This window comes from Pezoporus occidentalis, unplaced genomic scaffold (genome assembly GCF_034315485.1).
Source record: "Pezoporus occidentalis ecotype Australia unplaced genomic scaffold, CSIRO_AGI_Poc_V1 ctg25, whole genome shotgun sequence".
NCBI lineage: Eukaryota > Metazoa > Chordata > Aves > Psittaciformes > Psittacidae > Pezoporus > Pezoporus occidentalis.
Genome location: NW_026914394.1, coordinates 655,002 through 679,243, shown reverse-complemented (window position 1 = coordinate 679,243; position 24,242 = coordinate 655,002). Strand labels below are relative to the sequence as shown.

Here is a 24,242-nt window from a genome sequence, read left to right as displayed (position 1 = left end):
TGCAGAGGGTCTGTTCTGATTTTAGTCAATACTTCTGCTTACTTCTGCTTAGATTTTGCAAGCACTTTGAAAGACAAGATGAGAATAAAAACAATCTTTCTGACCAGAGAGCTAGTCAAGGCCTCCAAAGGTAAAATTCTGAAAATGGAAATGAAAAATGCTGGGACTGAGGAAAGGTTAATCAAGGAAAAAAGTCATCCAGGGAAAAACAAGACATGGGAAATACATGACAAGGGAACAGCAGAGCAGCCAAGGAGTTGGGACACATGGTAGAAACTTATGCTATTTACAGTTGAAATGTCATACTGAGGAAGTTTTACTCTTTTAAGTCTTCCATGTATGCGGAGCCCTGGAAGTCCTGACTCACAAAGCAAGCAGATGTAAGACCTACAGACATCCTGCTAACAGTTACTCAGAGTTTGTGATGTATGTATCTCACATTCCACTGAGGCGCTGCTTCTGGAATGACCCCACTGCACGCACAGGCTGTGGAATGTGGTGGGTATCAGGCAGAGTTTAATTTTATCCATCTTCTCAATAAAATCAGCTCACAAGCTCTGTCAATGCAAGTGTAATATATTCTAGGAGAGCAAACATGCTTCTGATATATAAATCTGATGACTATGTAAAATAAAGAGAATAAAATTAGCTGGATTTATGCATAGTTTCTGGTTATTTTCCTTCCTTTTTCCTGTTCAAAAGGTTTTAATAACTTGGAGTCATTGGAAAATAAAAAAGCCACATGCTCTAGACATCTCATGTGGCTCTTGTGTGTTTGCTCTTAACTCCACTTACTTGTCTAAATAATTGTGTTCCCTTTTAGACAAGAACAGTTAGAGTCCAAAAAGCATTAGGATTTGGATTACAATTTGAAACACTGCCAAGCTTTACTAATGGCAAGACTAAAGTCCCACGTGCCTGAAGACTGATAATTCTCAAGCACAACTCATTTTTCCTTTTGGCAAAAATAAGACCAGCACCTTTGATAAAATCACTTTAGCAAACAGGTCTCATTCAGCACAAAGCTGCAGGACAATTCTAGGTGTGAAAAAAAGGAGCCAAGCGTTTAAATCAATCATCTACTTCAGAGACGTGTGGGACACAGTTAGGATCAGACCCCAATAATCTGGCAGCTTTCAACCTCTGCAAGAAAAAGTTGCAGCGATCCCATAGTGGAGATTTCACTCCTGAGAGAAATGAGAGGGGAAACTCTCACTGCTCACAGTTTTGATTCTCTTTAGCTACTAAAAGCATATCTCTCCTGTGTCTGTTTTGATCACCAAATACTATCCAAGTCTTAGTATTCTTTTGGCCTCCTTCCTTGGAAATGCAGTGAGCTCTCTGTGGAGTTTGCCTTGGTTCCCCTCTCAGACAGCTGTGATTAATTCAGTGTTCAAGCTCTTGAGTTAATTCTCTCATTAGATCACTTTCTTTCTCCATGGAATGATTATTCCCACAGGAGAAATGAGAAAGATTGAAACAATATCATGCTAGTATCTGACACACTGCATCCAGGATGTTTACTTTAAATCAAATTGCCTGGAATTGCTCCAGATCTATGGCTTCAACACAAGAATCTTCTAACTGGTGGGGAACTGTAGCCATGCATGTTGCACAACATTTCCAGTGTCACTAGAATTCCTCCAAACTTTCTGCTAGGTAAGCATACCCTCTCCACACAGGCAGGTCAGATGACACACTCATTTCATTGCTGGGGCATTCTTTAAGACTGGAAAATGGGCTTGCTTTTCTTTTTTTTTAATTACTTTTTATCATACACCAGTCACCTTTCTACCCAACAGTAATGTGAAGGTGAAGCCTGGAGCAAACAGCAGTGAAATACTGCTAGTACTCCTGCAATCACAAACCCCTATGTGTGCATTACTCATTGGGAATGTTATATTCCCTCTGAAGGGTCTTGCAGCTCAGACATGCTCCCCACTTTTGCTGCCTGCCAAACGGCTTCCAGGGACATGGCTAGTCACTGGAAGGCATCACTGCAGTCAGCTGGACTCTAGCATAGCTTCTCAGTACCTTTGGTGCAAGGTGGATACTCAGGAGAGTTTCTCAATACCCGGTTCAAGAATGTTAAACCTGCCTGGACTGACAAATCTGGTTTCAGGCATTTACTTTAGTATCACATTTACCTGAAACCATATTAAAGAAAAAGTAATAAAAATAATCACAAATTTCAAAAGTTCACAAAGGCTTCTAAAGATGAGGAGGAGAATCATTCAGAGTGGCACTTCACTGAGCTTTACACTCTCCCCAGACATTAACAGTTCAGCTGAGTAATAGACAGAGCCATCACCACCTTGCTGGTAGTGTGAAAATGTAAAAGTTTTCACACAAGCTGTATATTCTGGGGCTGCCTATGCAGAAAGACTGGCTTTGGGGACCCCTCTTGCTCTCTGCTTTTGGGTGAATTCCAGTTCAGACCTCTACCTCACACACACACACATATAATCGTCAGGATTCATTAACCCTCACAAGAATGAAGGTAGCAGCTCTTGGGGCTGGCCCAAACCTGTCAAGAGATAATGTTTTCATGCCTGGCTTAAGTCTGGAAAATGTGTTATGTCCCTGTGAAGCCTTTACCCACTATGATGGGAAACATTCTGACATCAAAGGGAGGTTTCTCCATCCACTGAAGCTTATATGTCACATAAAAACATAAACAGACAACAGATTCATGCAGGTATCTAATTAGAATCTAATGCCTGACACTTATTAGAGGGTTTTGACTGAGTAGACAACATGATAACCAATCCCACTAGGGAGATAACAAGTTAACCACCATTGTCTTTGAGAGATACCATGAAAGTCCCCAGGGAGCCTCTTCTTTCTTCCATGTTTCATGAATGTGAACTGCAGGAGCCTCTCTCATCTTACCCCTACTAGGGGCTGCAGATTCATCATGCAGCACGTAACACCACTCCACTAAACTGTGCATCAACAGAGACTGCTGATCTGCACCATTGCCTTGGGCATGCAGTGGCATCTGGAGTAAATGGGACACTTAGGCTAATATCAGCTTTAACAGGGAGAGGATGTCTTGGAAGCTTAAGAGATGTAATTTAGCACACTACAGATATTTCTAGTCCCCACAAACTCTTAGTGGTTCTATACTTCTGCAATTTCGGCTTCCCTGGGAGAAGTTTGAATTCAAGTCCTTATGAAACTTAGGGCAGTAGAGCAAAAATGGTTGTATCCTAGGAAGGTTTTGTGACCTGCACACCAAAACACAAAGTAAAGCTCCCTTCCATTTTGGTGAGGTTGTCCAACACCTCTCTTCTGACAGGTCAAGTGCATTAAGCTGTAAGTTGTAACTACAATGGGTAATTTGTTATTAAAACAGTAACTGTTCTAATTAACTGACAGTACCATTGAGATATTGTATCTAGCAGATGCCTTAGCACAGAGGATAAAGTCAGAGATACAGTGCTGTTTGGAACAGGAAGTGAAGATTTCATACGCATTGAAACTGGGAGAAGAATTTTACCCAGCACATTCTAGTTGACTTTCATGGAAAGTGGCCCCCTATCACAAAACATCCCACAGGGTTTGTCGTACCTACAAATAGTCAAGGCCTGGGTTTCATGTCTCCTCTGCAACAGAGAAGTAACCAAGAAACAAGCCAAGTATGGTAAGGATACTGCTTGACTAGTAAGTCAGAATGATCCCTAAAGCTATAGATATAATGGAAAGGCTCATGACTAGAGGCAGACTAGAGGCACAACTGCACTTCTAAATAAGTTATTTTTCTTTTAGGTGTTTTTGAGAGTAAAAGCCCTCTATCTTTATGGAGTTCAGGAAAAAAAAAAAAAAAGGGTCGTGAGGGGAAGAAGACCCAAACCAACAAAACCTCAGGTCTAACAAAGATCTTTCCGTGACAAGAGGACCACACATGGAACACCTTTTAGCCACCCGGTTTTGTTGCATGTTCAGAATACCATCCTGTGGTAACAGCACCATCTGCAGGATTTGAGAGGGGAAGGACAGACAGCGCCGCAGAACATCTTCCAGGCATCTGGAAAGTTTTTACTGAGAAGCCTTCAGCCAGGGAAATCTGAGCAGCATGGGCCTCATTGCGATAACACAGGGAGGACTGCAATGCTCCATGGCGCTCTGGCATAGCACAGGGTTTTTTCAAGATAAAGCCTAAATCCCTTGTTTGTGAGAGTCTTCTCCCTGAGGGGTTTTGGTACTGTAACAGCAGCACTTCTGTGCAGGCATGAACAGGGGGACATGGTGATGAGCACAAGGCATGGTTTTTTTGCCACCTGTCCTATATGTCAGCCAGCATTCAGATGGCTTATTGGCAAATATCATGTTAGGAGCCTATTAACTTCAAATTGAAGACATTTTTGATTCCTTCACTGTAGTTGGTGTTAGTTAATCAGAAAGCTCCTAATTACACAGTGCAATTTATCACTGTCAAATGTACTGTTAGACTCATTCTTGAAATTCTACAGCTCGTTTGGGAAATGCACAATAGTACATGAGAGCATTAGGTCCATCTTGTACAGCCTCTGCACGGTTACGGAACAAACACGCTGAAGCAGTGCCCTCTTCTGGAGGCAGAGCCGTTCAACCACATTAGTACAGGACAGGAGAGGCCTGCAAGGGCAAAATTAGCAGTCTCAGCAATGCTATTTTGTGTCAGTAAATTTGGCTCTACGGTGTGAAATCCTGATACTGGCCAAGTGTCTAACAGCTGACATCAGCCAGCCACTGAGCCACTGGCATTTAGGAGAATTCTAAGCCCTTTACTCACAGGCCACTTCCAATGAATAAAATGTCAGCGTGAGAGGGGTCTGGTTTCTTTACTAATTCATCAACTAAAGGAAAATCCAAAAGCATTTATTAGCCTAGCTTAAAATTTAGACTGAGTTATATCAGCATGCATCCAACTGTGCATGCTTGCAGAAACCTTATTTTCTATCTAGGTCACTATTTTCTGTGGGCATTTTTTTTAAGACCAGCTCGAAAGGTAATTTTACCACTCTTGTCAAGAATGTAATGCTGATGAATGGAGAAACCACCAGTCCCCAGAGAGTACCATGATTCAGATTCCTTCCAGAAGCACATTTTAAAGTTATTACAATGAAACATGGAATCATGAGAAAAGCCTGAGGGGCCATGACCATTGAAACTGTAAGCAGACATATTCTTCTTTCCCAGTCTCACAGTAAATAGATATGGACGTGTTCCAAGGCGCTCTCTGATTGCTTTTTGCTTTGGCTGCCTGTCATGTTGTGGAAAACCCAGGAGGGATGCTTTTCTCTCAGAATCAGTGCCAGATCTGCCAGACCCAGTGACCATGTGCATGTAACTCAGTATGTGATGCTCTTCCCTCACTCAGTGCTGAGGCATGCTGTGACTCCATGAATCACACAGACCAAGACGGAAGCATGCTCTGCCTCAGGATCAGTGCTGACCCCAGCGGCCCACATGGTAGTGCTACAGGACACTGTGATGAATGAAACATTCGTGCTGGAATGAAAAGGAAGGCCCAAACATGGCATGATGCTAAAGGACGGAGGAATGTGGGCTGGCTCAGCCTCCAGTCAGCTCTGGCTCCAATGCCACAGGCCTGAGCTAATGGCAGGCAGTGTCTACTGTCTCTGGGGTTCCCCCAGGCAGACGGCAGCTGCAGTTTCTCCCCAGCACTGCCATGTTTCTCTCTCCCAAGCACAGATTAAGGTGGCTGGGAATCCAGTTTGCAAAAGCACACCTGAGGGGAATGTGATGGAGGGACAGATTGTGTGACAGCTCATTCACCACTTACCTCAGCACCAGCCACAGAGACCAAAGCTCTCAGAGGACCAGCTTTAACCACAGACAAGAAAGCTCCACACAGAGCTGGCAACACACCCATGGTGTGGTGGCCAGAGGTGCCTGTGGGGGTGAACAGGCTCCACAGAGCCAAACGACGAGGCAAGCACGTAGATAAAGGATCAGACAGACCTACCCCCACCAGGGCAGGTCCGCTTCCTACACCCGCTGACGGAGAAGAGTACTCAGCACAGAGAACACCTCAGCAGAGGCTCTTTTGCGAAGCCTGCCATAACGAAACTCTACCGTCCCAATGAAGCGAGCGCCCACTTCAGCCACCAGCCTCCCCCCTCAGCGCATGCGCTGCGGGAGAGCCGAGGCGGGAGCCGCGGCGGCAGTGCGCATGCGCCAGGGCGGCCCCTCGGGTAGGGGAGGGGGCTCCCGGCACCTCAGGGACCGTGATGGCGAGCGCCGCGGCGGCGAAGGGCGGCGGGAGTTCTGTAAGTTCCGTAAGCTCCGTCTCTGATCGGCACGCCCGCCTCCTCCTGGCCCAGATCAACCGGCTGCGGGCCGGACAGAGCTTCTGCGACGTGCGGCTCGAGGTGGGCCCGGAGGCGTTCGCTGTGCACCGCCTGGTGCTGGCGGCCAGCAGCCCCTACTTCGCGGCGCTCTTCGCGGGTGGCATGAAGGAGTCCGGCCGGGATGTGGTGCGGATCGCGGGGATCGAGGCGGACACCTTCCACACGCTCCTTGACTTCATCTACACAGGTAACGGTTGATGGGGGGCGGCGGGCAAGATGATGGTTGCCCGACAGCCTGCCTGGGCACCCGCCATGGCCAGTTGTCCGATGGCAGGGCCGGGGTGCAGGCTGCCTGGCGATCACAGCCCCGCTGTCATGTGTGTGCCCGCAGGGGTGGTGAACATCGGGGAGCACAACGTTCAGGAGCTGATCGTCGCTGCTGACATGCTGCAGCTCACCGAGGTGGTGGAGCTCTGCTGCGAGTTCCTGAAGGGGCAGATCGACCCGCTGAACTGCATCGGTTTCTTCCAGTTCTCCGAGCAGGTAGCCTGTCACGACTTGATGGAGTTCACTGAGAGTTACATCCATGCACACTTCCTGGAGGTGCAGAGCGGGGAGGAGTTCCTGGCGCTGACAAAAGAGCAGCTGATTAAGATCCTGCGAAGTGAGGACCTGAGCATCGAGGACGAGTACCAAGTTTTCATAGCGGCAATGCAATGGATTTTGAAGGATGTGGGAAAAAGAAAGAAATACGTCGTAGAAGTACTGGAACCTGTTCGATTCCCTCTGCTACCAGCACAAAGGTTATTAAAATACATAGAAAGTAAGTGAAAGAAGGAAAGACTATCAGATGATTGTATCTGAGCAAACCATGTGTTGTTCAGTTACAGGATTTTGATGGCTTTCTATAGATTAATAGTACAATGAGTGAAAAGATTTATTCTATAGCAAACAAGTTCTGTTTTTTAACAAATAAGCACAGCTTGCTGTAGAAACAAATCTTATAGAAGTAGGCAATCTTGATTTGCCTGCTTGCTTAGGAGAACATAATAATTTTTCAACAACTGAGTTACCATCTGTAACTTTTCACTGTGCCTTCTTTTTTTTTTTTTGTTCTCTTTATTTCCTCAAGGTATTCCAGATTTCAGCCTTCGGGTGGCCCTGCAAACCCTGCTGAAAGAATATTGTGAAGTCTGTAAATCTCCCAAAGAAAACAAGGTCAGCAGTTTTCTGCAAGCTTCTAAAGGTCGTCCCCGGAGGAAAGCCAGGAAGTACCTTTATGCAGTAGGTTAGAATGTGGCTGCTTGAACCTTGTAAAACAAGTGATGAAGTAGTATCTCTTATTACAGTACTGACGGAGATACTGGAATTTATTAGGTTTAATCAAAAGATATAGAAATAGCAAAACGTTTCATCTGGCTGAGTTACCATGTTAGCTGCTTTCTGCTTAGAATTACCCAGGAGTCCCGCGTTCACATTTCTTGTCATTATGACATGGCATTCAAAGCCTTAGATTTGTCTTTTAGAAATTATTTGCCTAGGATGGAAAGCTGCAAACCAGCAGAGGATTTGCCTATGGTTCACTGCTGGAATGGTGTACAAAAAACTCGCTGCATTCCTTGTTTGAAGGTTGAAGTTTTCTCTGTCCAGGATGCTTCAGTTCATGTGGTGGGATAATTGAAATTGCAAGTTTTCAGCAAAGCTGCAGCTATGTATTGGAAGGGAATGCTCTTGTTTCACCCTATGAAAAGTAACACTGATTTAAGATAGCACAAGCTGGTCTCTGTGTTTTGCTAAGAACACAAATGATATTTCTAGTGTTGAGGTACAGAGGCTCAGGCACAAGTTTTGTGACTCCCCAGGCAACCATTCTTCCTTGTGTGCTGGAGAAACAATGCTATTTGGGAAAATCTAGTTCCTACTAGAAGTGACTAATGAGTGTTACTCTCATTTTTTATCTAATGGTTTAGATACAGGAGCATGGGGACCAGCAGGAAGCTCTTACTCAGCTGTTACTTTCTAGGTGGGTACACCCGACTGCAGGGAGGACGCTGGAGTGACAGTAGAGCCCTCAGCTGTGTGGAGCGATTCGACACCTTCAGCCACTACTGGACCACAGTGTCATCTCTCCACCAGGCCCGGAGTGGGCTCGGTGTGGCTGTGGTGGGAGGAATGGTCTATGCCATTGGAGGTAACAGCTGAAATATGCTTTCTTTCTAACATGGACACTAAAGAACTCTTCTTGTAAGTGGTTCTGAGAAACCCAAGAGTAGATAATACAACTTCTAGATATAACAATTGAGTTGGGGATTCTTGGTTCTCTACCATCACTGCTCTGTTTGGGCTCCTATGTTGGCCATTTTTTACTAACCTGCTCTCCTCTCATGGTGTAGCAACTCACAGGTAGGCATGTGGACATGTGCAGATATGCTGACATATATGGTATATAGTTGGATATTCTGTGGACTTTGTGTACCACCCCTAACAGCATTTCTTTTCTCACATGTAGTTCAGCAGAAGTCCATAGCCTAAAAGGCAGGGGTACAAGACAGACTACTTGTTGTCTGCCTACCTGGAAAGGCTTGTTATGTATGTTTGTTCAAGGATGTGATGAGTAGCTCAGCTGTACTAGCCCATCATTAAAAGAATGCCTATGTATGCTGTTTTTGTCATTGTGGAACATATTCTTTGGTCTTGAAAACACCATGAGTTGTGCTACGGAGTAAAAAGTGTGTAGCACTGTGGTTGTCTGCCCCTCTGATGCTTTCAGTGATGTTTTGGGAAACTGTTGATGAAAGCTGTTCCTGGTGATGATTCAGTTCTGGGTATAAACAAAGCTTTTGCTACTTCGGCTATTTGGTTAGCTAAAAGAAAGATCTTGTATTCAAATGTTGTCTGTCCTGGAAGGAGTTGAAGAATGCTTCTATACCTGCAGTGCAAAACGTTGCATTTCCGTTTTTTCTGTTCTTGGTCTTATTATTCAGGTGAGAAGGACTCAATGATTTTTGACTGTACTGAATGTTACGATCCTGTTACTAAGCAGTGGACCACTGTGGCTTCCATGAACCACCCTCGTTGTGGACTGGGAGTGTGCACATGCTATGGTGCTATCTATGCTTTGGGTAAGTTTTGGTTTTTTTTCTAGGTGAAGTTAATTTCTAAGTGTTAATTCATGAAACTTGTAAATTGATTTGATCTTAAATATTATATCTTGGTGTTGCAAATTTGCGAACTGAAGTTTTGAAAAACAGCTGTTTCCTTGAGCGTTAGTGTACCAAATCTTTGTGGATTAGTTGTCATTCAGGTATAACTTATTTCTGTTCTGGAACAATGTCTCATCTGTCTAAAAATGCAGCTAACACACAGCTTCATGTCATTAAATTCTTTCCTATATTTGCTGTTATTTGCAGGAGGTTGGGTTGGAGCAGAGATTGGCAACACAATTGAAAGATTTGATCCAGAAGAAAATAGTTGGGATGTGGTGGGAAGCATGGCTATGCCCCGTTACTGCTTTGGCTGTTGTGAAATGCAAGGTGAATATTAAGTTTGTATCCATAAACAGTTCTGAGAGGCACTGGATTTTGAAGCTTTGTTTAATTTTTACCTTTGTCTCATACTGTGCTGTCAGTTGCACATGCTTGTGCCTCACTTATTTGTTCTTCTAATACCATATCTTTAATTTTGCAGAATTGAAAGACTGTGTATAAAGTTCTTTCTGTCTTCTGCCTTTTATCTCATGGACACAGTTTTTATATGGCTGCTGGTATGGTTACCCAAATAGTCTTTTAACAGCTGGTTATCCTTCCCAACACTGCTTTTATTTACCTTCCGTACTTGCATTTGTTTGTGTTTCTTTGTGACAATCTGAAGAGTTGCCACACATCATTTTAAGACAGGCATGTGTAAAGACTTGATCTATAATTGCACTTATTAATTTAATTTAATTAATTTAATTTAATCCAAGCCTGGTCAGCAGTTGCAGCCTTCTGAATTCTCTCCCCCATACTTGATTAATTATTGCTTTCATCAGAGCTTTTAGTGCTTGAGCCTCAAAGTACTCATTTGAAAGTTCTATGTCTGTTGCTAATGGACAAATGGAGGATTTTTATCTGGCATTCTTAAGCCATCTTAATACTGGGCTGAAACTTGTATTGTGACAGACATTTTCTGTCTTTCAAACCTTTGTATTATGAAACCTATCAGAGGAGAAACTGTTTCTACAGGTTTGATCTATGTTGTTGGTGGTATCAGCAATGAAGGAGTAGAGCTACGTTCTGTTGAAGTCTACGACCCAATATCTAAACGTTGGTCTGAGCTTGCTCCAATGGGCACCCGAAGAGCGTATCTTGGTGTAGCTGCTCTCAATGATTGTATCTATGCTGTGGGAGGCTGGAATGAAGCTCAGGATGCACTTGCTACTGTGGAGAAGTACTCCTTTGAAGAGGTATGGTAGAGTCCCTTTCTTTCATAAATGTAGATTGCATCAACTTTGTGTAAGATGCTCTAGAGGGGGCCTACTTCCTTTCTTTAAAAAGGAAAAAGTTGGGAGTTCCATTTCCTTTTCACTACTGGCTGCTAATCTGAGTGAAACCAAGCCTCAGTGACCTCAGTGGATCTGTCTGTCCTAACCAGTCTGTAGAATGTTGCTCTCTAGCTTGGTGGTGTGTTTACAAAGTTGCATGCAGGCTTTTGCAAAACTGAAAGCAAACCAATACTGATGATGCATAGATAGACTGTCCTTTAGTAAATACATACTAGGGTTAAGATGGGGGATAGATTCCCCCTCTGCAATAGAATGATAATTGATCTGATTAGAGAGAAAGAAAGTCCCTGAAAAAGGAAGTTGCCCTTTGAAAATTTCAAAGTTGAGGATCTTTCTTCCACTTCGAAAGTGGTGTTTCAGCATGACTATACAAATCACTTTGAGCACTTAAACTTTTGAATAAGATAAGAAATTGTTCCTGACTGCTATTGCTCATGTTCCTATGATGCTCTTTGGAGCAGTAGCTACTATTAAAAACAAAACATAATCCAGTGTGCCATTCTGTTTTGCTTTTGTAATTAAATCTAGTTTTCCTTATTTTCCACCTCAAACTGCGTACTATTCTCTATTTCGGAGACAAACTGCATCTTGCAGTGACTGAGGAAAGGGAGAGGAGTTCTGTACAGACACTATGTGACTCTAGTAACTACCATGATTTGGACTGCTTGTGAAAGTGCTGTCATTCCAGTCTTGATAATCCTCTTGATTCTGTACACATGCCACACCTGAGCCTATGAAGTGTATATGTAGTGTTCTTTGTATATGTTTCAGTCTTTAAGCTTTAAACTTTTATCAGAATTGGGCTTGCCCCTAAACTATTTGTTGACTATTTCACCATCTCATTAGGAAAAGTGGATTGAAGTTGCGTCGATGAAGATACCGAGAGCTGGTGTCTGTGTTGTGGCTGTGAATGGATTTCTTTATGCCTCAGGAGGCCGAGCTCCCAGTCATGATTTTGCTGCGCCAGTAACCTCTGACTCTGTTGAAGTTTATAATCCTCATACGGACAGTTGGACTGAAATCGCCAACATGATCACCAGCCGCTGTGAAGGAGGTGTAGCTGTGCTGTAAAACACAACAAAGAAAACTTATGCAAGGAATGAGTAAATCTGCCTCCTCAGATTTCTGGTTTCATTGGTCAGAAACGTAACACAGGAGCTTCAGTAGAGACAGTGGAGAATTGGGTCAGAGGGCTTTTCCTGAGCAGAAGGAAATATTACAACTCTTGCCCTTCAAAGTAAATTGGCTTATCTGATGTCTGTCTCAGGGGGTATCCTGTTAAGAGTAGAAATGGCTCTGACTCCATTTAGCTTACTGAAATAGGTGGTGAATATGTCCTGTAAGAATCTGAAGAAATCATTCCAGCATGTTAGGGGCAGCAATCAGATTGTTAACTCTGTAAGGTGCACCAAAGCTAACATCTTTAGCTGCTTTTACAATCTGGAAGGAGATTACTGTAGATAGCTAGAAGTTACCTGTGGATAAGAGCAGTTGGGCTACTTGGTTAGCATTAGTTGTCCTTTTCTGATGGGGGGGGGGGAAGGAAGATAACAGACAGGGAAGACTTGGTACCTCTACTTACGACCTCAATGCGTTTGAACCTCTTTGCTGCTGCTGGACATGATGGGCATTAAATAGGAATTGGATATTTACTTTCTGGCCACTTCACTAACTTGGATGGTGAGTGGCTGAGATTTTCCTGTTTTGGAAGGTTATTCTCATCGTTCTAATAATGTCATTCCACTTCAGCATAGGCTTTTCTCAGTGGTATCAGTGATGACCTCCTTTTTAAGTTCTGATGAATTTTAAATGGAAATGCTATTCATTAGATTAGTTGTTTTCTTTTGGACTGCTCTTAGTATAAAAATGTAGGGAAAGCTTTTTGCCCCCACCCCCCTGTAGTGGTTTTATCCTGTGTGACACACGCTGAGGCTTGGCATTGCAATACATGCTGTTCTACAAGGTACATACCTCCATCTTTGCTACATCTTATATCCTGCCTCTTCCAGACTTGAGCAAACGGAGGGTTTTGTGATAGAATTATTTGCATTCAGCATTGAAGTGGTGCTATTAGTGTGTTTTGTCTTAAGGAGTTTGTATTTGGCTTGGATACGCTTAGTAGAGCAATACTGAGAGTTTGGAGTTATTTCTAGATTCATTTAATTAACATACTTGAAGTTGCTTTTTGCACAATATGATTGCATTTTCTGCACAACTGTGGATGATTTGAATGGAGTCTGAAATAAGGCTGCTTGAACTTTGATAGTGTTACTCTAGAATACAAAACCACAACTGGAATGTCACAAAACAGGAAGCCTGCACTGTGTAGACAAAGGAGCATTCATGCTGTCTAGGTCAATATCCCCTCTGTAAAATTAACAAATAAATACATGAATAAAGTCCTTCAAGGTAAGCATTGCAGGTACTGTAAGAATTTTGGTCTTACATTCTAACACAGGGTTGGGAGATTGCCAGACTGACACATACTTGATGATGGAACATTTATTTTTCTGATGGTTCTAGAATCTTGTGTGTGCTTTTACTTCAAAGATATTTTACGTGTGTGAACTAAAGTCTATTCTCTCATATTCTTTTCCTAATTTAAACTTGTTTTAAATAGCTTTTCATAATAAAAGTGCGTTTTCAGAACTGACTGTGGAATGCTCTTTAGTAGGTTGGTTTCCTGTTACTGCCACTTTCATATAATAGGTCCTTTTTTTTACTGGAAATCCTATTTCCTTGTGGGACACCAGATCATTTATAGATGTGTACTATTTGAAAGTTGCAAGTAACACAGTAGTAGTAAAATAGACATGTATTTCTCCTCTTAGTATAAAATCACTCCGATTTCTTGGAAGCCTGGCTGCCCTGTCAACTCTGCAGCCTGCTCTAGGATCAAATGATGAGTTGGATCTCATAGGCTTTCTTCTTTACTTTCAGGATCCCTCATTGAACTATTTGAGGAACATGACTTTAGCTGTATTTTATTTGTTTGGGAACTAGGGGTTCACTTCTGATCCCTACCCATAAACTTCTTGGATCAGTGGAGCTTAAGGGAGTCTGCTGTTGTATGAGGTCACCTTCTCCATTTTTACAGTCGATTCCATCATGCTTGAATGAAACTTTGAAGTTAGTTATGTTCTCTGATACTCTCCACCTCTTTCCCTGAATTAAGGCAAAGGTAGGTCCAAAGAAGAGCACCATCTTAAAAAAACACCATGTCTAAGTAAGAAAGACTAGAAAACTCTTTTCATTCACAAACTCATTTTTACTTCCTTTATATTCAAGAGTGCAGAAATACATCACTGTTTCACACCTATGATGCTGTTAACATGTAAAAGTTAACATGTTGCAGAAGTTAGAGGCTCATGTATATAGTTGCTATTTCAGCAATACCATAAAGAAGATGGCTGTCTTCAAGATAAACAGGTCTTTCTTCAGCATCTATTCTTTGCAAAAAGAATAGATACAAATTTTAAGTGCTTTATATAGTGAAGAATACTGCATTAAGAAAATTATGAGGAGTATCTAAATTTGTACTAAGACTGCGTGTGGATGTCACTTTTCAGTTTTTTTTCTTGCAACTTACACTGTACATAAAAAATACTTAAAAAGCCAACAGTAAACATGCTGACATAAAATTTCCTAAGTTTCTTGAAATAGCTGAGTCTAGAAAAGAAAATCCATGTAACTTAAGCTTTGTCTTCATCCCCCTAAATGATGTTTTAGGAGACTTAAGTACAAAAAGCATATGGTTCTGCAGTGTTTTCAGTAATTGGCTCATCATGGAGGGCTTGCAGGCTACAAGTCCACTTCTGCTTGCTCTGAGACAAACAGGTTACCCAGAGAAGCTGTGGCTGACCCATCCCTGGCAGTGTTCAGGGCCAGGTTGAACAAGGCTTTGAGCAACTTGATCAAGTGGAAGGTGCCCCTGCCCATGGCAGGCGGGTGGAACAAGGTGACCTTTAAGAACCCTTCCAATCCAAACCATTCCATGATTCTAGCTGTCCCCAGTCCGTCAGAGCACCTGGATGACAAGGTGAGTTCTACCTTACCTTGCCCCTGCCAATGGACCTTGCCTATCTTTTGCCTATCACTTAATCACATAGCAAATTCAGCACCTTCTCAGTTGAAACGAGTTTTGTTCCACAACATATTTACTGAACATGTGTGTACTTTTACAAAATTCTCTGCTGCTGCTTTAAACGCTAAACTAGAAGAACTTTCACCTCATTACTGTGCATGACTACACAGTTGTTTTCCCCACCACAGAATATTATCACACATTATAGTTACACCAGATACTTTAATGATTCAGCATAGAGCAATTCATACCCATGTCATTTGAATCTCCATTTTAACTTCAGTAGCATCTCAAGAGTGATACTTTGTTCTACAAATAAGGACAGACTCATGCCTGCCTTGGAAGACATTGCTATTTACAATCCTTCCCTCCTAAACTAGCTAAGTTGTTTGCTTCATGAATAAGCATCATGATCCCTGCCATCTTACAACTTCCAAGCACAAGTCTTTACTTCTTCTGGAACTCAATACAAATCTCTTACTGGCAGATAAACAGCTTTTTCCCTGTTGATCTATTACTTTGTGCTCCGCCATTCATTCTTGCTGTAACTTTGCTCTATCTCTGAAATAGCCTTCAGTGCTGCAGTAGCTAACAGTGAGAATACCATCACCAGTGTTCCCACTACCCTCAGTACTTTAAACCATCTAGGATAAGTAGGAAGAAGGGAAACGTCATAATGCAGTGCTATCCCCAAGGCCATTACTAGCATTACTGCAGCTGGGGTGACATCTTTAAAGAGCAAGGCTTGACAGGCAAGTAGAGGAGGAATGGTACTGTTAGCCAGGTTCAGCCAGTCTGGCTTGGCCGGGCTGTTTTCTGGGAGAGCAAACCCCCACCTCATCCCTCCTACGAAAGATACTGTCACAGCACCATACATTATGTGAGCAAATGCCAGCTCTGGGTAGTAGGTCCCTTGGATGGCCATTGACAGCGGTATAGAAACAAAAGGGATCAGCCCTCCAAGGCTTAAGTAGAGGGCTGGCTTGGGAGAATCCTTTAGTGATTCCATGCTTCGTTTCAAGACACCGGAGGCTTTGGTCTCAGATTCCTTGGGGGTTTTCCTCTTGAAGAATGGGAGAGAGGTGTGAAGACCCTGAAGCTTGGTTGCATATACCGATGCTACGCTGAGGTGTGGAGATCTTGAGAGAGGACACACATCTCTCTGCAGCCAGAGGCCAAGGGAAGAGCAAGTTGTCTTATTCTTTCCATAAAGCAGTGGCCTGGGAGCAGTTAACTTCTGGAGCTGCAAGTATAAAACTCATTCTTAACATCTTACAATGTAGTCTTATGGATCTACACATACCTACGCTACCTACAAAATAATGTACCAAGCAGTTTTCCAAGTCAGGTCCCGTAACAGCTGCCTATACTCTCAGTTTTGGGGCAGTTACTAATTATGGTCACTAATTATGCTGATACATCTTTCACAAGCTAGCTGATGAAGAGCAATTAGGCTCTTCATAGTAAGCAAACCTTACTCACTACAAGAGGTTTGTGTATCCACCTATACTCCCACCCACACATGCATTCTTTAACCATTTTTATGTTATATTCTACTCTAAAAAGGAATGCTATAAAATGATTACAGAAGTAGGATAAGGTCACCCCAGAAACTAGTTACTATCTCCTTGCTATTCTACTGGAAAGAGAGAGGAAAAAGACCTTTAAACTATAAAATCTTAGTTTTGGCTCAGAGCTGCTGCACAAACTAGGAAATCTCTCAGAAAGGCTCAGTGATAAATCAACATGGGGCTACTCCAATTTATAATTCACTTTGTTTTTTCCCAGTGTTCTGGTCATACTTTTTGTCATTTTAATTAAAAACAACAACAACAACAACAAAAAAACAGAAAACAAAAAAAGGCCTCAGAAACTTACTTTGAAAGGTGTGTGGAAGCAGCATCTTTGTATGAGAGGAAACATGTTTGCTTTATCAAGACCCTAAAACAGAAAAATTCAGGACAGGTGGTCTGAAACTGATGAATAGCTGAGTTAGTCTTATGCCTCAAGTTAAGTCACTGTCTAGACTTGTTTATCAGATGCAAGACTCACAGATGCGTATTTGAAGATAAGCACTGTATGTGCTCAACCTTTATTTGTCCACTACAGGATATTTAGCTTCAGGTAGTTCTATAAACTAAAATCCTAAAGTTGGAATAACTGTTACGAGAAGAATTTCTAGTTCAAAATCTGGAAGCGGAGACGGCTCCCGTTTAGGATCCTCTCCTGACGGGGTAAATAACTGCGCGCAGCTGATAAACGGCCAATTCCTCCGGCGTGGGAAAAAACCCTATCCTTAACCACTAACGAGTGGAAGCTTCATCTCACCCCAGGCTGTGGGCGAGCTGCCTGCAGGGGGCTGCAGCACTAACCGGGAAAGGCGAGCAGCTCACTCGCGGACTTCACTTCCCGGTTCTCGGTGCTGCTGCTCGGCAGAAGCGAGCTGCAGCAGGCCGGGCACCGGCTGTGACCGCGGCGGCACCCACCGGCTCCCGGCAGCGGCCTCCACAGCCAGCGCTGCCCCTCGCCGTGGCTGCTTCCTCTGCCCCCGGAAGCGCTCTGGTAGGGCCCCGGTGCACAGCGGTGCGAGTCCGGGCAGGAACAGGCGAGGCTCGTATTGTTCCGTCGGACCGGGGAAATGGGCCGGGGACAGCAGAGGGCTCCTTCCACTGCCGCCGAACACCGAAGACTGCGACGGAATTGGCCGAGGAGCAAGAAGGGCCCCGGAGTAGCTACGGGGGTGGCGTGTGGGGGCGAGCCTGCTATTCAAGCTTCGGAACCCACGCAGAAAGGACTACAACTCCCAGCGTGCCCCGCGGCACTGCGACAGGCCGATCTTGGCGGCAGGTGGGGCGCACGGCCTTCTGGGACATGTAGTCTCCGGTGGCATCCGGCGGGCCGTGAGGCCCCGTGCGCGCTGCCTCTCTGAGCGGTGGGGCGGGGGTGGGGAGCGCTCCGCGTGGCCGCCGGGGAAGGCGGGGAGGAGGTGTGGGGGCGTGTCCCTTCCGCCTCCTCGGCCCCGCCCCGCGCGCGCGCAGGCCCCGCCCCCTCCGGCCCCCGGCCGGGCAGGGCCGGGCAGCCATTTTGGGCAGAGCTTTGTTATGGTTCTGGGGCCGCAGGAGGCAGCGAGAGGGGCCTGGCCGGTGAGTGCGGCTCCCACACCCCTCCTTCCGCCTCCCCGCCGCGCCTCCCCATCGGCAGCCACCCCGGGACCCTGCCTGTCACCTCCCGTCTGCTTTGCAGCTCCGGAACGGTCCGGGATCGGCCTCCCGCCAGGCCGGGACCCCGCTGGCGGTTGGCGGCGGGCGGTGCGGCCGCCCTGGGGGTGGGGGGGTGGGAGAGAAGGGGAATCCCTCCACTCTCGGCCCGGTGCGCTCCCATCCTCGCGTCCTTCTGTGGTCCCGTGGGGAACCCAGTCCCGAATGCGGCGGCGAGGGGCTCCCTGCGGGGCAGGGCCGCCGGGCCGGGGGAGGGCGGTTGGGGCCGAGGCTCCGTCGTTTATTGTTTCCTGCTTAGCCGGGAAGTTCGGAGCGCTGGACACGGCCTGGGCGCTGCCGCGGGCCTGCTGGCTCCCGCCCGGAGTTTAGCCTTGTCCTGTCATCGAGCTGGCCGGTCGGTGGGGGGGGAGGAGGAGGGGAGGTGGCGGAAGGACGGGCCGGAACGCCGCGTTTCGCCGGGGCTGCGGGGTGAAGTCCCCGGAGGGCGTTTGGGGGGGGGGGCGGTCAGGCCGGGGCTTCCTGCGCGGCGGCCCCGGGGCGGGCGGAGCGTTCGCGGGTGAGGCGCCGGGGCTGTTTTGATTGCGAGCTGGAAACGAAAGCGGAGGATCCGTGCTGGCTCGGGCCGTTTCCCTCCGGCTCTGCGGGGTTCACGGCCGCGCTTTCCGGCAGGCGCCGAGCGGTGACACGTGTGCTGCGGGCAGCCGAGCCCCTGCAGCCCCGCTCGGCCGGGGCCAGGGCAAACGGCGGCCGGGAAACTTGTCAGGCGCCCCTCATTATCTGTGCACAGCAAAGCAGCGCTTGGCGTGCGCGTGAGGTGGCTTTTTCTTTCGTCGTGAAAGTTATTTCTGTGTGTCCGGTGTGTTTTACGTCCTGTTGGCCTGCAGTTTTGCGTGCGGCTGTGGCTGGACTGGATCAGGACAGCTAGTTCACACCTAGCATTGCAAAGATGCGTTTAAGACTTTGAATTCACTTCGGTTTAGTAATAAGCTGTTTTGGAACGATTTTAGAGCGGCTAGTGGGCGTCTTCACAACTTACAAGTTTTTAAACAGCTTTAGAGGAACAGTCGCTATTTAAATCCTTGTAAGTAATGGAGGAATCGTGTAAGAGCATTGCTTAAAAATATGAAATGATTATTAACATGGCCAGGTAAGTCGGCCTTGCTTTCCCCGCCCCCGAGGTCGGAGTGACACGAGTGTTAGTAATATTGATATACTCTGAAACGTTGCAAGCAAATGAGTGGAGTATGAAAACAGCAAGAGGGTGGTATGGAGACAAGAAAACAGGTAATTGCGAAGACATCAAAGTTGAGTTTTCTGTGGAGTTGACGTTGCTTCTATAAAAATGTTAGGTGGTTACGAAAAAAGCTTATGGAAATGTTACTTTGTGAATGGATACGGCTGGTATTTCGGTGGAAAGGTTCCTCGTGCTCGTCCATGTGGAGACCTGTATTTTGAACTTCCAGTCTCTGATTTGGGAAGGAAATAGGTATAGAGCAGTAGCAGGAGGAAATAAAATCACCAGATTTAAGTGTGGGTTTTACTATGACATTTTTTCTGATCGTTTCTAAAGAAACGTACCTTAAGAAGAGCTTGTTTCAAGTTTTGTATTTTGAACAGTAAACTTTCAGGTGGTACTTCCCTCTTTGGGTTTGTTTTTTCCTTTGGGTTTGTGTTTGTTTTTTTTGCTTCTTATTTGTAGGGAAGTGCAGCCTCTGTGTTTTGTATTCATCTCTGGGTTGTAGTCTGAATCCTATATGACACAGAAGTTTCCATTGCAGATATACTAAGACTTAAAGTGAAAATATGCAAGGAACAGATGGCATTTAAAAAAAAAAGGTCCTGTTTTTTCTGCTGATGTCTCAGAAGTAGGATTAGCCGAATGCAGATGTGATATGTAACAAATCAAGTGAAAGTGCACACTTTGATTGTTAGGAAAAGTACTTTACTTTGAGAACGTTTTGTGGGGAATGTATACCTTGTCTCACATGTGGCTGCTTTGTCCATGGTGTCACTGCCTCTTGACATTGCTATTTTAAATTAGGAGATTAAGTCATGACGGAAAAATAATCTTTGCTAGCATTTTCATGAAATGCAAAAAAGTATTTCAAGAATTGTGGGCTACTTGTTTTTAATACAGAAAAATACTGCGGTTGGATCTGTGAATTTCTTCAGGAGTGTGGGTGTCAGATAACATAGTTCTTGGCTTTACCCAAGTGATCAAAAACTATTGGCTCAAGAATTAAAGTTGCTTTTAATTTGATTTCAGTGTTGCAAGATGTTTGAAGTTAGTTGTGTAGCTGCTGAATTGACATAGTTGTGAAGTACACTTCAGAGTGTGCTTTATTCATCTGTATGAACAGATTGGAAAAGGGCTGTGACTGTTCAGTAGAGCTAAAACATAAAGCACCTCTCTTCAGTAAAGTGCTGGCTGCTCTTGCCTGGATACAGCGTTTTCTTAGGGCTTTGTGAAAACACAGCCACAGGAGGACAGTTGCTGTAAGTTATCCAGGGAAAGGTCATATTTACTGAGTTTTGCAGTTGGTGGGGTAGTGTGTGTACTGGGAAGTTTGTTTGGGATTTTTAAGTTTATGTTAATGTATTTGTAGAGGCAGGAGGGGTTTAGATTTTCTTCTGCTACTTTTTTGTTCTAGCAGTCCAAGTAGACATTTTACTGCCACTTACATAGTGACCAGGATACGAAGTAAATCGTATGTGGCCTTTGTTTCAGTAAGTCATTGAAGTGTGTGTTCTCTTTACTTGTCAGATTTGATGAAAACCAGTGAAGTTGGCAGAAACGTGGTCCTGCTTAGAATACTTCATGAATGCAAGGATGTTGTTTAACTTGTGTACTGTAAGTTAATATGTTCCTGTGAAAATGTGCCAAACTTTAATGAGTTACTGTATGGTCATAAGATTAATTTACATTTTTGGGAGGGGATTTAGGAAGAGATTGATAGCGGCCAAGTATCTACCTCCCCATGCGTGTATGTACAAACACTCTGCAGACCTAAAATTCTAGGTTAGTGAAGGCCATTAGCATGACAATAAGTGGGAAGGGAAGCACATTGGTTAAATTAATCATACATATTAGTGATCAGGCTGTACCATTGCAAACTGGAATTTCTTGATTAAAATCTGCTCAACTATTGCAGCTCCTGCCTTCTTTAGCTGCCCTTCCAAAACATCAGAAGAAGAATTTTAACACTTCATGCTTTTCAGACCTTTCTGTATATAAAACAGCAGAAAGGCTTTACAAACTGTTGTTGTATGCAGTTCCGTGAAATGACTAAGCTGAAATAGTTCCACTTCCAAGGTCTGCCTTAACAAAAATCCTTTGAACCAGTGTATCCAAACAATATCTTGAGGTTTTCTGCAATAAATGATGCTCAGAAACAAATATTTTTGCAGAGTATGACCTTGTGCCTCAGGGACTGTTGTACACAAGAGAGTTCACTGGGAGCTACTGAAGTTTCAGGATTTACAGTCATTCTAGCAAAAATGCCAATGTCTTTTTTGTTTTCTTTTTCTGTTTTGTTTTTTCCTCTCCTTGAATTTTGTTATCACTTCAGTGTTTTCATAGTGTTACCTTCCACCCTGAAAGGAGTATCACAGCTTCATAGTGAGATGTTGGTGGCTGTTAATAAGCAAAAGTGGGGGAGGGTGGTGGTGCCGTATAATTTTGTCTAAATGCATGTCCCTGGTTTTAGGAACCCCCCCTTTTCCAACACAGGAAAAAATGTAGAATTTTAAATTCATTTCCTTTGGAGCACTTTTATTTCAGTGTCTGTTCTAGGTTCAGGTAAATGTAAGGGTGAATGGTGGTATGGCCAAGAATGACTGGCAGCAGGGATAGGGGTTTAGTGTGGCAGGGTCTGCTCTCCTGGGTATCTCTGTGACCCTCATAGCATAGTTGCAACATACAGAGCATGTGGCAATGATCATCACTCTCTTGGAATTTGTCATCATCAGTTTGTGACGAACAATTACCTTGTAAATAAAGGACTGAGTCTGCCATGGAGGTACATGGTATTATTCTGGGCGCATAAAGTATTAGTATTCACAAAGTTGCTGGTGGATTTGTACAGTGAAGATTCCTATAGGTCTCCGGCCTTTCAGCAGAAAGGAGTGTTTTGCCATTGTGTTCCAATGCGTCATCCATCGTTAAGGAATTAATCAGGATCCAACTGAGGTGGTCTAAAAAGACTTTTGATGCTAATCTTAAAAAACTCACCAAGGAAACTCTCTCACCCTGAAAATGTTATATGTGTTGCGAGCTTTTACTGTTAGTTTGGGCAAACTGTCTTTTCATTTACTTTGAACTCTAGTTAAAGTAGAGAAACAGGTTAATAATGACTTTAATGTCTTCAGGTTGGCTGGGGCTTATGGAATGTATCCTACAGTATTTAGGGAACTGACAGCCCGTGGGAGTAGGAAAAGTTCCAGAATACTGAAAAGAGTTGAGGAGTGCTTCCCCTCATAACATCCAGCAAAAGGCAGGACCTAGATATGTTCAAAGGAAGAGTGTTCACATCAGGGGGCCTGTCCTGGGTCATGTACTGTTCTGTGTTTTCACTTCTCTATGTTGAAATAACACTGAACACACAGATGATATGATCTTGACAAATTCAAGAAATGGCCTGAAATCAATAGCATTGATTTTAGCCATTTTGGTGTAGATGGGTTCAAATTACTGTGCTTAGGAATATTGCATTATGTGGACAAGTAACAGCTGGCTACGCAGCAGTTCTGTGGGAAGAGTATAGAGGGGTTGTAGTGGTTCCTAAATTGTCATGAGTCAGCAGCATCACTGTCATGAAGATTTCATTTGTCATACTGGAACGTATAAGAGCATTGTAAATAAGGTATAAAGCAGTTTAACCATTCTGCTGAGGAGTGTTAGGTCTTTACCTGAAAGCATCTTGTTCAGTTTGTGATGCCATCAGACTTTGGGAAACTTATGGCTGGATAACAAGATCTGTAAAGAAGATAGAACTAAGTCTGTAAAAGAAATAGTGAGGATGGGGGGGGGGAGGGAATCTTTAGCTCAGAAACAGCTTTATACAACTTGTATTTTCATCAGACATCAGCAGGTGATCTACAAAGCAGCTTAAAAAAGTTACCTGTGGGTATAACTGGGAGGCAGCTCTGACATCCTGTCACAGCCTGCAAGCTGTCATGCTTGGTAGGTGGGTCTCATCAGCTTTTTCATCCTCAGTGCTTTGAACTTAAAAGTTTGGAGCTTCAGCAGTAAGATTGGAGTGGTGGTGGTGGGTGTTTGGTTTGTTTTTTTTTAAATAGACTATATTTGATCCAAGAATATGACATTACGTACTGTTTCTGCTGCCAAATTGTGCTGGAATACAGGGTGGTCTAAGAGGCTTACCCCATGACCCCCTCCTGCTGACATTGCCTTTCAGGCAGCGAGTACTGAAGTACTGGTCTGGAGAAAAGATGTCTTAAAAGGTATCTGCAAAGAGAGGTTAGTCAGCTTGCCATATCTATCCTGAATAAAATAAGTTATGAGTTGAAACTGCAGAGTGTACTTAGGTTAGGCATTAGGTACAGGGACAGGCTTTCAAGCTGTAAGAATAACCAAAACAGATTGTAGAGATACGCTGGAGAGTGTGGTATGCTAATAATCTCTTTTGATTTACAGCTCCCCCAAAAATATTCCAGTGGAGGTATGAATAGCTGCATAATGAATTCCAGTCTGCTGATAACAAACTCATTTTTTCTGATACTTTTTGAGACATCTTTGCGTTTAATGTTTGGGCTCCTGCAGCCGAAGATCACTACAAATTGGTGGAGGAGGGCATTGTTTAGTTTGTTTTCAAAGAGATCTGATGGGTAAGGGTAGAGCTGAAGTGTTTTAAATCTCGGGAGAAGGAGATGAGCTATGCAACCTTGAAGATTTCACCCATAATGTTTTCCTAGTATTCCCTAGTTTATTGTAGGACATAGGATAGGAGGATGATGTTGTTTAACTCTTAGCCTGCACAGAATATTCTCTGTAAGATCTCTAAGAGTTTCACAGACAAGATCACAGAGGACGCTCCAGCAAAACACTATGAACATCCAATAAGAATATATATACCAGC

The 24,242-nt window shown here is 44.1% G+C and overlaps 3 protein-coding genes and 1 long non-coding RNA gene across 8 annotated transcripts in view; 2 read left to right on the top strand and 2 right to left on the bottom strand.

Moving 5' to 3' along the window:
- Positions 1–2,113: 2,113 nt before the first annotated feature.
- Positions 2,114–6,073, bottom strand: LOC134165830 (uncharacterized). The gene is made up of 2 exons (XR_009965652.1): positions 5,738–6,073; positions 2,114–4,620 (listed from the first exon to the last, which is right to left on the bottom strand). It is a non-coding gene; the product is annotated as an uncharacterized LOC134165830 (long non-coding RNA).
- Positions 6,074–6,208: 135 nt separating this feature from the next.
- IPP (intracisternal A particle-promoted polypeptide) lies at positions 6,209–12,377 on the top strand. Its single transcript, XM_062622976.1, has 8 exons — positions 6,209–6,546; positions 6,691–7,122; positions 7,432–7,587; positions 8,323–8,490; positions 9,284–9,421; positions 9,710–9,832; positions 10,523–10,743; positions 11,689–12,377. The coding sequence occupies exons 1-8, from the start codon at positions 6,240–6,242 to the stop codon at positions 11,911–11,913; spliced, it is 1,770 nt and encodes a 589-aa protein (XP_062478960.1). The 5' UTR covers positions 6,209–6,239; the 3' UTR covers positions 11,914–12,377.
- Positions 12,378–15,128: 2,751 nt separating this feature from the next.
- Positions 15,129–17,494, bottom strand: TMEM69 (transmembrane protein 69). 3 transcript variants are annotated; one of them, XM_062622978.1, is made up of 3 exons: positions 17,299–17,494; positions 16,805–16,902; positions 15,129–16,169 (listed from the first exon to the last, which is right to left on the bottom strand). In XM_062622978.1, the coding sequence occupies exons 2-3, from the start codon at positions 16,847–16,849 to the stop codon at positions 15,441–15,443; spliced, it is 774 nt and encodes a 257-aa protein (XP_062478962.1). In that variant the 5' UTR covers positions 16,850–16,902; positions 17,299–17,494; the 3' UTR covers positions 15,129–15,440. The 3 variants fall into 3 exon arrangements, with proteins under 3 accessions (XP_062478962.1, XP_062478963.1, XP_062478961.1); XM_062622979.1 differs by lacking the exon at positions 17,299–17,494 and adding an exon at positions 16,979–17,207; XM_062622977.1 differs by lacking the exon at positions 17,299–17,494 and having other exon boundaries at positions 16,805–17,206.
- A 436-nt stretch (positions 17,495–17,930) lies between these two features.
- GPBP1L1 (GC-rich promoter binding protein 1 like 1) overlaps positions 17,931–24,242 on the top strand; it is a 33,669-nt gene continuing 27,357 nt past the window's right edge. The window contains exons 1-2 of one of the 3 annotated variants that reach the window (XM_062622973.1): positions 17,971–18,069; positions 20,909–20,995. The gene's annotated coding sequence lies outside the window, so the exon portion shown is untranslated. Of the gene's footprint in view, positions 18,070–20,908; positions 20,996–24,242 lie in introns of all 3 variants that reach the window. The other 2 variants (XM_062622972.1, XM_062622974.1) reach the window with 2 other exon arrangements.